Genomic DNA, 13,999 nt, shown 5'->3' on the forward strand with positions numbered 1-13,999 from the left:
ATGTTAGCATCTATGTTACATTAGTTCGTCACTAGTTGTTACTGCAGGGTTCTTTATGTCAAAATCCTTATTGTTGATTTAAATTCTGTCTTCATTTTCTTTTTGTAATTATTTATTTTTTATTTTATTGATATTGTTAGAAAAAGGCAGGTTTTAGATTTCTCTTTTAAAATAGAAGATAGCAGATGTTCACTGCTAAAACAAAAGAACATTGTATCCACAAACATTTGCCTGTGCTTTTTTTAAATTGTATTTTTTTCTTTACCAGTTTAAGCTAATGGATCATACCTTAGATATCACAATGCAGCTTTCTATGTAAACCATACAGCAGAAGTGTCATGACAGATCATTACAACTATAATGCGATTTGCATTTCGACTGCTGTGTCACTCAAATACTTGACTTGGACTTAAGTTTAAAGACTTGAGACTTTACACGGACTTGCAAAAAATTACTTGTGAACACCTCTGCCTAAGTTTAAGGAAGCAATCAAATACAAGAGGAAGTTGTAGGTTTTTCCCTGAACTGGATTATAGATTTTAGTTGATTATATTGAAATAATTTAGTTTTACCAATGCCCTATGAATCTTCTAAAACATGGAAGGGTATGAAATATGTTTCACCATTTTACTTCTCAAACAAATCTATTTCAAATAAGAAACAACATATAGTGCAAAACCAGGATTTCACAAGTCCTGAGAGTAGAAATTTTTAAATGGGCCACAGACCATCTTTTACCACTGTATAAAAAAGATCAGGAGCAAAAGTACTACAATCTACTCTAGAATGGAGATACACTGATCAGAGTTTCCTGACTGAGACCAATTTCTTGGTTTATTTGACCTCTGACCAACCAATTCTGATTGGAACTGTTCATTTCACATAAAGGAAATAGCTGTACATGTTTTTTATAGGAGTATTGGTTCTGAATCCAACCTAAAATGGAGAAATTACAAGATTATTCATATTCCAGCATCAAAGCGCATGGCCCTTAACGTTTACCAGATTTTTAACCTCTTTTTAAGCTCTGTATAGTGTATCACAGAAAAATGTTGGAGATCTTAGTTTTGAGGCATATAACTAGGAATTAGAATTAAAACTGCCAATCAAGGAAAAATGACCGATTTCAATCTCTGTTTATAAATAACCCACATAATCCAGCTTCAAAAATGTGAACTATGCATCTGAAAGTGTCAACTATGTCTGATGTAGTCCTTCATGGTTCATCATTTGGCCTCTCAATGCAACAAAGCACAACAATAATTTCAAATATCTGGACTCAACTTTGTAGCCACAATAATTCTTTAAGAAGGCCAACATCTCAAGGCCATGTCTACAGCATCCAGGTTAGAGATCAGTTCCATCCAAGAAGAAAAAAAAAAAATCGCTTTAAGTGAGACCTTACTCATTCGCCTTTACGTTTAACCTCTTTATCTCATGTAAACATTAGTAAATACTACTTGAAATAATGTAGACAGCAAATGTCTATGAAACTATGTTAATCAATCTATTGTTAAAGAGACTTGAGAAGTATCCACCAATCAAAAGGTTGTAGTTAAAACATAATTTTGACAGAATGACAGGCATTCACAAACTAGATTGTTTTACATCTTGACAAATTACAGCTGTATGCGTTGCATATCTGCTGGAGTGGAGAGCTTCGCTCCAAGGACATCAACTCCACATCCCTTCATGCTGTTTCATAGAATAAAGTGAAATTTGGCACACAGAAAGTGACAAATTTGTAGAAAAAAATAAACCTTTTGGATTGATCGGTTGTTTTTAGGTCAACCATCCTCCCAAACTGATTAGTAAAGCACCATTTGAAGGAGACATATCAGTACATCCCTGAAAAAAGATATGAAACTATTTTTAACAGCTAAACCTTCTTGCTTTGGAAATCAAACCTAAGACAAATCTCTGTCAATGTTGTAATTCTTTGAACATCTTTGTTTTAGATTAAGTAGACCAAGAAAATGATAGTCATGCTGATATTTTTGCATTTCTAACAAGTCTAATTATGCAACTGATTTTACAGTTAAAGAGTCCTTGCAGATTTTAAAAAAGAAACTGAAAGGTCAATAAAATGCCTTAAGCTGATTTAATATAGTTCATTTCATGTGGCATGCTTTTTTTCTACTTTTAAAACATGCCTCTATGAGCTGATGTCTTTCTTGGCCTACCTGGATGTTTTCCATTTCCATTTTGTTTATTTAGACACAGGTGACTGGGCATGACATACATTTCCTACTATACTCTATGTAAATTCACCTTTTTGAAGGGTTTTAAAGAAATGTCAAAGTTAAATCATCATTATCTTAAAAACAAATTCCAGTGGGTCAAAGTGATATAGTTATGGACTGTGGACGATTAAAGTAGTTTTGTGTCAGGAGTCGCTATTTAATATTTTTTGGAATCGTCATGGTGAGCATTTCAGCAGCACCGCATTCAGCTGGAGGCCACTCAAGAAGGAAAGGCAAATGATGGACAGCTTGACGATTCCAAACAGCATTTAAAAGGCAGGGTAAAAAAGTTAATATTTTAACTAGGCAAAACTACTCTGTTTTAACACTTACAGCGAAGCACGGTGGTAGCAGTATCATGCTGCAGAGCACCTCAGTAGAAAGCAGTCATAGCTAAATCAAAGCTACAGTTACAGGAACTTTAGTTTGATCTGATTAGCAGGTCAAATTCTTAAAGAGCCTAATGTTATTACCCCGTTTATAAAATGTATCGAAATCTATGAACTCCCATCTTTTATTACAGGACATCAACCAACAGCTCTGATATGATGTTTTTAGGGGTTAATTATCAAATAAAGGATAGGAACATGCGCTTTGATGCCTAAACTGGAAGAATCTTGTAATTAATTTGTTATTATGGAAGGAAATCTGCATCAGCTGGTCTGTGCAACTTAGATTTTATGTTTTACACAGGTCTAAATGCCTTTCTCAGTTATTAAAATTAAAAGAATTGTATTTATCCTTGGGGATTAATTAAGCATTCTTGAATTTGATTTGAACTGACAGGATTTGAACAAATATAGCCAATTAAAAAAGCAATAAAATGGCATGAAAACTGGTGGCATTCCTTAGAAAATCTTCTACAGTAAAACTGAGATTGAGAGGGTTTTTCTGTTTGTGTTCATAGGCAGTAATCAGCCTGCAAAGGCTCAAAGGTGCATGCCAACACCAGCACTTTATCTAAGCAGAGCTGACCCATATGACAAACACAAATCTGTAAAGTCCATGCCAAGTCTTAAAACATATTATGGGCAGTTTGCACACACTGATCTTACTAGTACTGCTTTAGAAAGTCTATTAGACACTCTTAAAATGGTGGAGTTCAGTTATTGGGACTGTCACTACTTTTCAAAGGCAGTCACAATGAGCAATATCATTTTCCACGTCTGAATACACCATCCCCACGGTGAAACATGGTAGTGGCAGCATCATGCTGCATGTGTCAATTTTCTTCAATTTTCAGATTCTAAGGATGGAAAAAAGTAAATAACAAGGACAAACCTGCCACAGCCAGGATGGTCCATTAGCTCAGTGACCTAAAAATGTTATTCTGAGGCTGTATTCTGCTGGTCCATTTCCACTTTGCTGCCTTTCCTGCTGAAATAAACGTCAATCCCAAATTCACAAGCGATTACTTCAATATTTGCAGAATCATTTTGGACAAACCTAAAAATGTCAACTTCATGGAGATGCTTTATGAAAAAATCATTTATTAAATAAAAATGTAAACAACCACAAAAAAAAAAAAAAAAAAGAAATGCAGGAGATGTTTGGCTTTATTTTACTTTCTTACTGCAAGGGTCAAATCTGTACATACGGCTGGGTACAGAAGGAAAAAAACAATCAACGAAGGCAACAATGACTTCTTGGCATTGGCATAAAATGTGAAAAATGCCCACAGAACATGGATACCTTTGGGATAAGGTGAGAAACTTCTATTATTCAACAAATGTACAAAGTCAGTGTGGCAGCTGCTAAACATAAGCCAATGGACAGACTAATGAAAGGCAGTTGTTGCTTAATGAGATGAGGATACCACCTTAATTACAGCAACATGTCACCTTACACCCCATTGCATAAAACACTCATGAATGTTCTTGCAGACAATAATATTGCAAGGAGCTCAAGGTATAAAATGTGTTGGCTCCAGCCATATCATTTTAGATATTTCCACTGAAACAAGTTATTAAAAAATATTGTTTGACTATAAAGGGTTCAGTAACCTCTACTAACAATATGCCTTGATCAATCCTGAAGGAAATGTAAGAGAAAAATTGACATGACTGTGTTTTTGAGATACAAACATAAACAATATTTGATATGGTGGCCTAAAGGCTCAGAATGATTCAGCTGGAATGAAATAAATGCATTCCTTTTAACTGTGTTACACTATCCCTGAGAACCTTATTCATAATAAGAGAAAAGGTTTTCATTAAGAAACACAAGTGAACAGACAGGAGATTGAATGTTAGACAAAAAAAAAAAAACAAGGACGTTGGGGGGAGTATTAATGATAGATTAAATTCAATGCCATTATGCAACAAGAGGTGGAGGAGCATCCGGAGGCGTGGGAGATCTCTGTTTGAGCCAAGTGCAATTGAGCAGGACAAGGAAAGGCGGCCATGGACTGAAGCAACGCTGTCCAGAGTGCTGACGTTTTAAAGATGAGTTAGTGACAGCAGCAGGGACACATGAAGCAGGTTGGGCACCCAGATATAAAAATTGTCTACGACAAAAGCGGGAGGTCTACATGAATGCAGAGGGATGCATGGAAGCTTGGATTACTTGGTATCACTATCTAAATACAGTGCCTTGCAAAAGTATTCATACATTTTTTTTCCACATCTACCCATGTTACATCCACAAACCCTCATTGTATTTTATTTCGATATTATGCGGCAGACCAATAATTGAGAAGTGGAATAAAATGGTTTTTAAAAAAGTTAAAACATTGATATTTTGGTGGGCATTCAACCCTGTTTAATCTGATTACCTTAAATAAAATCCAGAGCAATTAATGGCCTGACACGATGTGGGAGGCATCACTTGACACCTTGTCCTATCAAAAACGGAGGTGGCACCATTCCCACGGTGAAACACGGAGGCATCATGCTGCGGGGACACTTTTCTTCTACAGGGACAGGGAAGCTGGTCAGAGTTGATGAGAAGATTGCTGGAGGGGCTGGAGTTGATCTTTCAGCAGGATGACAGCCCTAAACATACAGCCAGAGCTATAACAGAAGGACGTATTAACTGATGCTCTCCTTTCAATCTTACTGAGCCTGAATGGGCAAAGAATTCAGTCTCTAGTTGAGCAAAACTGGTGGAAACAAATCCTGAACCACCAGCAGCTGTTAGTGTTCTATAGTCTTTCAGATTTATATTTGCATGAAAACCATGCATCACTTTCCTTCTACTTCTGATTAAGTATTACTTTGTGTTGGTCAATCACATAAAATCCAAAGAAAATGCATGGAAGGCTGAGGGTGTAATGTGCCTGTGGCTGTGAATACGTTTGTAAAAGAAAGTGAAAGGTAACTTTCTTAATTAAACCTCAAAACCTTTGACACCTTCTATGCTTATGTAACAGAACCTTCTGCCTTGATAAAATGTTCATGAAATGTCATCATGAGTAAGCAAAGAACCAAAAGCAAGAAACAAAATATCAGCATAGCTCTATGTGATAAATAGATGATTGTTTCTTTTTTTCTGGTTTTTACTTGGACTGCTTCTAGTCTTGCAAGGACACGAGGCTTCCAACTCTCTTCCACTTATCTTCATCATTTTGCAGTTTCAGATATTTCACATTCCTCATTCTTTAAAGGCCACAATTTCTAACTTTAACCTTCATCAAATGTGTTCTTAAAGTCAGACTATCCAAAATGGAGACAAAGAACCCCGAATCTTCATTCCCCTTATTACCTAGTCTGGAATCCTACAGAACCTTATTACTGATTGTACAATTTCACAATTTACTTTACAAGCTTGAAGGTTCTATAGAGGCTTGTGTAAAAGATGAACACGCCTTAGGCCCTGCTAGGGACTGGGAAACTCAATGGAGGACACCAACCAAAGGAAAGTTGGGATTGGCTCCATCACCACCTCAACAAGATGATGCAGGCATGGAAAATAAATGTTAAATAGAAACTTGTGACTAATTTATTCTAAATGATCTGAGAAAAAAAGCAACACACTAATTAACGTAAAGAAAAAAATCAGCATGATTCATCTTTAAAGACAGCGAAAGGTTGATAGGATTGGATGAAAACCTCTTGTGTAGTGATAGAAGATGCAGCCTCCACGTCAAACTTATTCAATCCACCGCCAGCCTCCACCATTGTCAGATCCCACAGACCCCCACAGGCTTAAGCAGGGGTCAAGTTTGCATAGATACAATATAGGGTGTAGCTTTTAACATGTTCAAGTCACAGTGATTGGGCAAAAAAAAAAATCAGCATTTTATTTATTACTATTTTGTGCCCATTAAAATATCCATAAAAAGAAGTCTCAAGTGGTTGGTCAGTTATCTGTTGGCATCATTACAAATGAGATCACCATGATATAAAAAATAGCCTTTCGCTGAGGTCATTGAGTCTACCACTTCAGTGCTGAAAGGGCCCTTGCCAGACTCAAGGGTCACAGTGCATCACCCCTTTTTTATACGTGCGACCCTCAGAGTTCCTCCTTCCTCTTGACCACCTTTTCCTGGTCACGGCCTCTGAGGTTGCGCATGAATCCTATGAAGCCTGCTTCCTACAAAAAAAGGAATGGTTAGACTTAGTACTGAGTCTTTGTATTCAATCTGCTGTCGTTAAGCCTTACTTCAAGCTGGCCTGCACATACATACTCAGTTGTGAGAGGTTCAAGCTTACTCTGCTTGGCCCAATCAGAAATATAATTATATTCTCTACTGTCCATTACTAAATACTCCGCTTTGGCTGAACTATGCTCATGCCCAAGGCGATTCACTATAATACCTTTTGCCATACATATTTCTGTTATTACATTTCTTCCAATGAATTGAAAGTTTGCTATTATGGATTTTAGAAGATCACGTGCTGAAACATGTATGTACATTTATTGCATCGTTTCTTTAATCAGCAAATTAAAGTGTTTTCATGTGAAGAAAATGGACTGGTCTTAAAACGTGGAGGAGACATTATGTGAAATAGCCATATGAGTGAATGCTTGCTTCTACATCATAGATTTTTGAATTTCTATAATATTGTCTGAATGAGTGCATTAAATCACATCATAGCACATTACTGTCTCTGGAACTGGGAGCAAAGATTTACTGTTTCCACTTTGCTTGGCAATATAAAACTTTTGACATGTTTTTTCTTGTACAGGATAGATGTTTCCACATAAAATGAGTTATGACAACTTTAAAAAACACAGTTATGTTTAGTGAAAAAGCATTAGTCTCATCTGCCACTGGTGTAAACAAAACAAGGTACTGCTCCCTGGGATCAGACATCCAGTAAACCATACTGTGCTCTTTAATGAGAATTACAATGTTCATTTATCATGTGTGCGACATAAAATAGTTTACTCGAGACATCCATCCAGTAGAGTCTGTTGTAATTAAGGAACGTTTGTGTCAAAACATGAGTGAGATAAGCGATGGAGCTTACCCCGCGATCTCCACTGTACTTTTCCACGAACTTGCCATAGTTGTAGTAGTTGAATGTAGGGTAGCCCTCCACCCCCTCCTGCTTGCAGAGATCATGGTTCAGTCCTTTTGTGCAGTCCACAGCAGCATACACAATCTAAACACAAAAAACACATTAAAACACACAAACATGTGTAAAGTTTCAACAATATACATGTCAGTGTATTATTTCAATAAATGTGCCAATTGTAAAAAAAAAAAATAAAAAATTTACAAGTAATCTATTCTATACTGCAGCTTTGACAGAGGTGACAACATAATCTTATTAGAAATGTAGACTCCTTGTGTGTCTTTTTTTTGTTTGTAAATGCGCCCGGCGCCCCGCTCCATTTGCTGCGCGTCCAGGACCAAAACCCGACAATGATCCATCAGGGACAAAAAAAACAACAAGGGAGACTTATGTTGGGTAGACGTTGCATCGATTAGTGACAAGCCACCACAATGAGGCATAAATGCCGCCTCACTGGTACATAGCTCACTCAGCATGTCCTTTCGGACAGTTTAAATGTCACTCTCTTTCAGGATGCTGAGGGCTGCACATTGAACTTGTCAGTGTGAAATAAGTGCTTCTGACGAGATGTTGCAGAAGGAACAATATATTTCTGACTTTCTTTGTACAACCCTGGATAAAGTGACAAATGCTTGGCTTGGTTATTGCAAGATATATACAAGTTGCTTCTTTATGCAAACATAGGCGTTGAGAGTTGCCCAAGTGTAAATATATTTATTAGAAACACTGTTAGCTGCATTTGCTAGGTCTCATGGGGAAACAAAAGGAGGGTTTCACAATTATGCAATCAGCCTGACTGAGGGGGTTGGGCTTGCAAAGGCAGAAACATTAACAGAAATTTACACGACAGCTGCATGAACATGTTTCCAACCAAAGAGAGCTTTTATATTGTGAACCTTTCTGTATCTATGTACACCTTTCGAATCAGGACAGCTTGAGATCCACAAAAAGAACAGCAGGAAGTGGCAGACAACAGTTATAACGCAACTAGACGCTCCGTTCTGCTGCTCATCCCTGTGCAATCAATCACAGTTGCAGTGAATTGACAGGAGAAAATGAAGTTGTAGAGTTGTTGTTCTTCAAAGGGTTCCAGCTAATTCTGTTATTGATCCATCTTCAAATGACAGAAGACCCCCACATCAAGCAGTTTACCACATTGCTAAATTACCAGTTGGCCTGGTTTCAATCTACCAGCATCACACTGAAGTGCCGGCTGATACACAGAGAGGTAAGAGTCCGAGCAAAGCCAAACACATAGGCTGAGTAGATATGGACTTACCAGGCGGTATCAGATAGGGAAGAGAACTTAACTAAGATAAAGGAGGTGCTGTAACACATACTCCCTTTGATTCATTTAAACTTGATTGAGAATGCTCTTCCAGAGTAAAAAGTGTGAAAATGACGCAGTGCCTTACAAAGGTTTTCATACTGCTTGAACTTTTCACATTTTGTCACATTACAACCACAGAATTTTTTATGTATTTCATAAAAATTTTTTGTAACACACTGATCTGGCCTTTAAGGAAGAGTGGGAAGTTAAACTTGTTACCAGGTTGCCTGAACCCCCGAAAAAACAATATAAAAACTTCACAATTAAACATGACTTTGCATTGCTCTAACACATAAAATACATTTGAAGTCTGTGGGTGTCATGAAACAAAAAGTGAAAACTTCAAAAGGTATGAATACTTGTGCAAAGTACTGGATATTACTATTATCACAAAATCTGCATAGATTTTAAGTCATTACCATACATAGATCATAATCACTGATTAGGTATATGTCTGTTCACTAAATGCATTAGAAAGCTATACTATTAGCAGAAGGGTTGGAAAGTGAAATGAAAACAAAATGAAACATTGTTTTTGGATTAAACAGTTTTCTTCTCACAGCTAGAGCAGGGAGAAATTTGAAACAAGCTGTTCAAAACCAGTGTGAATCTTTAATTCAGTCATTGTTTGAGGAAAAAAAGACAACTCATTACAACTCCTGCATGCAGCTCCAGCTCTGCAACACAGCACAACGTGCCGTTCTAATTGTTTGAGTGTTCAAAGCTGCAGCTAAGCTTGTGTTTGTCTTTGGTGAAACAGGCAAGGGCAACTAATAGACTGTGATCAACAGCAGCTCGTTGTAATACTCTGGGGTTTGGCTTGATTAATAATGAAGAGTGCCAAGTAAACACAGGCTCACTTTGCCGATTTACTCCACTCAAACAAAACTTCAAACATCCTCAGGCAACTGGGTGGGGAGGGGAGTTGACAGGCAGAAAGCGAGTTTATAGCTTTGTGTCCAGCCAGAGATTAGGGTCCTCTGGTTGGTACGTTTCACCATGAGACTCAGATCAGGAAGCTGATCCAAACCCCACAGCTGAACACTGAAGAAATGCCAAACTGTTTGAAGTAGCTTTGGTGCCTAGATGCCTGATCTAAATAAAAATAAAAAAAATAGAAAAATTGATGATGAGGAAAAAAAAAATATTAGGTGGATGGATTCTCCATTTCTGTTTCCGTGCTACAGAGTTATTTTTTAGTCAACATTTGTATTTGTTCTTGTGATCTTGATACACCTGGATATGTTGCTTGCAATTCTTTCTTCAACCCATTTCTTTCAATAAGACAGTACTGACTCTTCTGTAACATTTAACAGGGTTGGAGCAAACAGAGAAGAGGATCCTTGATCATTTATCTTTGCACAATCTCTCAGAATCATCCAGACTCCTGGGTCCTCTCTTAAGCTGTCGTCTTCTCAGTTTACTCCACAGGTTCCCTCCAGGATTTAGCTCTGGAAGTTTCTATTGGCCATGGAAGAAGACTGATTTTCTGTCTGACAAACCATTTTGTGTTGACTTGGGAATATGCGTTGGATCATCGTCTTCCTGAAAGTCTCCATGGCGACTAATGTTTCCGACAGAGGCCACCATTTTCTTTTAAAACGTTCCCGGTATTTCTGAGTTCATAATGCCCTTTACTGTAATACGGTTGCCAGGGCCTTCACAAGAGGGGAAGGCCCACGTCACCACACATTCCCTACCATGCTTAACTGAGGTTGTTGATCTACATACTCTTTCATTTCAACCCAAACCCACCTGAGTGTTGGTTGCTGAAAAGCTCAATCTTAAGTCATTGGACTAAAGCACACAGTTTTACTTAAAGTCCCAGTAAAGTTAATCAAACTCCACATATTTGTGTTTTTAAAGTAAAGTTTTTTAACTATTGGTTGGCTTGTAGACAGCAACTAATGGTTGTTATGGAAACGCCAAGATGCAGTTCTCCAACTTTTTTCCTTTGAAAAATTATTTCTTTAGAAATAGTCAATAATTGTTGCTGCAGAGATTTTGTTTAAAACAAAGACGGGTCTTTTTTTCCTCTGAATAAATGAAGTTTATTAAAGGTTGGATTCTTCCAACATTTTTAGTGAGAGTTTATGCTACTGTAATAAAAGAAGTTTAAGGTTGTTTTTTACAAATCTTTACCAAGGATGCTAACAGGTGTGGAGAGTGCTGCTTGTCATTGCAAAATTCACCATTTAGAAGTTGATGAGCAACAACAATCATTAAGGCCAAAACATTTGAGATTCATCTGTTTATAGTTAATGTTTCAGTTGTGTGTTACAAAGGATTGCCTCAGAAAAATCCAGGACTAAGTTGCTGAGGATATGTCACCGTTTCACACCATCTGCCAGTGATTTTGAAAAATGCCAACAAATGAGATCATAACATCGCCTGAGCTCACTGAGCAATTAACGTCATGCAGCTTTACATCCAAGATACATTTGACTTTTTCTTCTTCCCCCTCTCAGTTTCAGATGATAGATTGTTGCCATGAGACTTGCAAGACACGTCCCCATATTTTTCCTCAGTGTGTGTGAGAGAGAGAGCAGGCGGGCGAGTCACGGAGTTGGGAAGATTTGGAAATAAGCCCGGCAGTCCGAGCTTATTAACAGCGAGGAGGAGTGGGAGGGCATAAGCATACAAGCCCCAGAACGAACAGTAATGAGACGGAATGGAGATGATGAAGGATGAGCATATCCTGTTGCGACTGCAGAACATTTTATGAAATAGCAAGGGGTGGAACAAAGTGATCATTCTCCTGACTGTCATGTAGAGAAGAATATTAGGAATGGACTTTGTTGTGCACTGGAATGATTTCAGTACATGGTCTGATGGGATGGTTAAATTGCTAAAATTTAAGTCAAACTACGCAGACTTTCGTGCAGAGTAGTACTAAGAAACTGATAATTGGGGATTACATAGCTGTTCAAACATGGTCAAATTAGGGTATATATAAAGCCAGTGGCCTGGAAATAATAATGTTGTTGACTACTCCTATAAATCATATGAACTGAATATAAAGGGAATAATTTTCATTCTGGCATGTAACTGAGGTCAATGCGAACTAGGAACAAAAAGGCTTGACCTCAGCTTGTAAGATTAACACCACTGAACTCAATGATTTATATTCTATTTTTATTTTCTATGAAGTTATTTCTGAAATGAGAGCGTTCACTGTAAAGTGATAACAAAGCTACGCGTTTGCTGACCAGAACATCTGTTGCAACATAGTAACTTGAGGCCTACAAAGCAGCAGAAGCTCCTTAAAAACACTATTTAGACTCATAACCAAGTAATTCAGTTCAGCAATCCCATATCAGGGGTAATGTAATCAAGCATCTATATTGAGAGATATTCTTCCACTTGCACTTTTGAATACATTTGTTTTTTGCTGCGTTTCTGATGTTTCTGGCTTGTTGGTGTGTAAAAGTACCCATCCACCCACCACCGGTTCAGATTTACTCTGCTTTGGCATTTTTTGTCACAAACATATTTCAAACCATAAAACTACCAAAAGATAGACTGAGTAAATAGAACAGGCTGTTCACTGTCAGTATGATGTTCTTTCTCTAAAATATTTGTTTTAGTTTACATCAGATGTAACAAAATGCACACTTGCAAAAAGTTCCACTTTTGTCTGATCAGTCTACAGAATATTTTCCCAGAGGTTGGGAGGATTATCGAGATGTTTTTTGGTAAATGTGAGACGAACCTTATTGGTCAGCATTGGTCTTTATCTTCAAACTCTCCCATGAATGCTATGTTTGCTCAGCTTCTTTCTTGCTGTTGGATCGTGAACACTAACCGTATCTAAAGCAAATGAGGGCTGCAGTGCTTTAGATGTTGTTGTGTGTCCTCCTGGATGAGTTATTGATGCACTTAAAAGTATTTAGATAGGCCAGAAACATTTCTGGGAAGGTTCACCCCCGTTTTGTGTTATCTCCATGTTTTTATGGATAATGGCTCTCAACCTCTCACCATGTTTCACTGGAATCCCAAAGCCTTTCCAGACTCATGGATGTCAATGACTTAGGGAGTTTTCACATGTATTGTTTATTTAACTTGGTCTGAATCAGTTGATGAATTTGTTGGAACTTTTTTTGGGGGTTCAGTTTCTTTTCACACAGAGAAAACTCCAAGCGAACCAAAACCTGTCACCACAAAACACCTGAGAGCGTTCAGTCTGTCTATTGGTCTGATGTGTCCGAAGATGCTGTACTCTTAGCTAGTAGAAAACATGGAGAATTTTGCTTTACGGAAAAGACGTGCCACCATTGTTTATTGGTTTGTTTACTGTGCTGCGTCCCATTAATACAGCACACACTTGGCTAAGGGAAGGTGTTTGGCCCAAGCTTGCAGCAAACACCAGGTAGCTGTGTCAGATCACATTTACACCATAAATGAACCGCTCAGAGTTCATTTGGAACCTTACTGAGACCACCTCCTCCTATTGGTCTCAGTGCGGTTGTTTTAGTCCACACCTTAGTGGGATTACTGTGTTCACATCTACACAAGTGAACTTCACCAAGATAGAGAAACAAACTAGAATTAGTTTTAAACACACTAAACAACTCAGGTGTAAAACACCCTTAGTTGTTCATCTCTTCTTGAACTTTAGATCGAACCATGACGGGCTGCTTTTTAAAATTTGTTTTTAGATCTTTTAAGCTTACTTCATGTTGTCAGACAGGTTCTATTAAAGTGACTTTATTCGACAGCTCAGGCAGTAATCAGGCTTTGATGTGGTTACTGCTTGCGTATTCAGTTAATTAAATAATTTAGCAATATTATATTTTGATTACATTCTGTATTTACTCAGCTCTGACATTAAAATTTGTATATGATATAAAATGAAGAAGTGTGAGAAAAAAGGAAAAAAAAACAAATTAGTAAGTAATGAACGTTTTCACAACACTGTACTTCTTACAGTTTGACAAACAAAAGGCTTAAAAATAATAATTAAT

The 13,999-nt window shown here is 37.5% G+C and overlaps 1 protein-coding gene across 1 annotated transcript in view; it reads right to left on the reverse strand.

Annotated features, from left to right (window-relative positions):
- Nucleotides 1-3,781: 3,781 nt before the first annotated feature.
- pdia5 (protein disulfide isomerase family A, member 5) overlaps nt 3,782-13,999 on the reverse strand; it is an 85,119-nt gene continuing 74,901 nt past the window's right edge. Inside the window, exons 16-17 of the mRNA XM_047370450.1 lie at nt 7,658-7,792; nt 3,782-6,776 (exon numbers count right to left, since the gene is read on the reverse strand). Of these exons, the coding sequence (XP_047226406.1) occupies nt 6,696-6,776; nt 7,658-7,792 (216 nt within the window). The 3' untranslated portion in view covers nt 3,782-6,695. The remainder of the gene's footprint in view (nt 6,777-7,657; nt 7,793-13,999) is intronic.

Source organism: Girardinichthys multiradiatus, chromosome 7, assembly GCF_021462225.1.
Source record: "Girardinichthys multiradiatus isolate DD_20200921_A chromosome 7, DD_fGirMul_XY1, whole genome shotgun sequence".
Taxonomy (NCBI): domain Eukaryota; kingdom Metazoa; phylum Chordata; class Actinopteri; order Cyprinodontiformes; family Goodeidae; genus Girardinichthys; species Girardinichthys multiradiatus.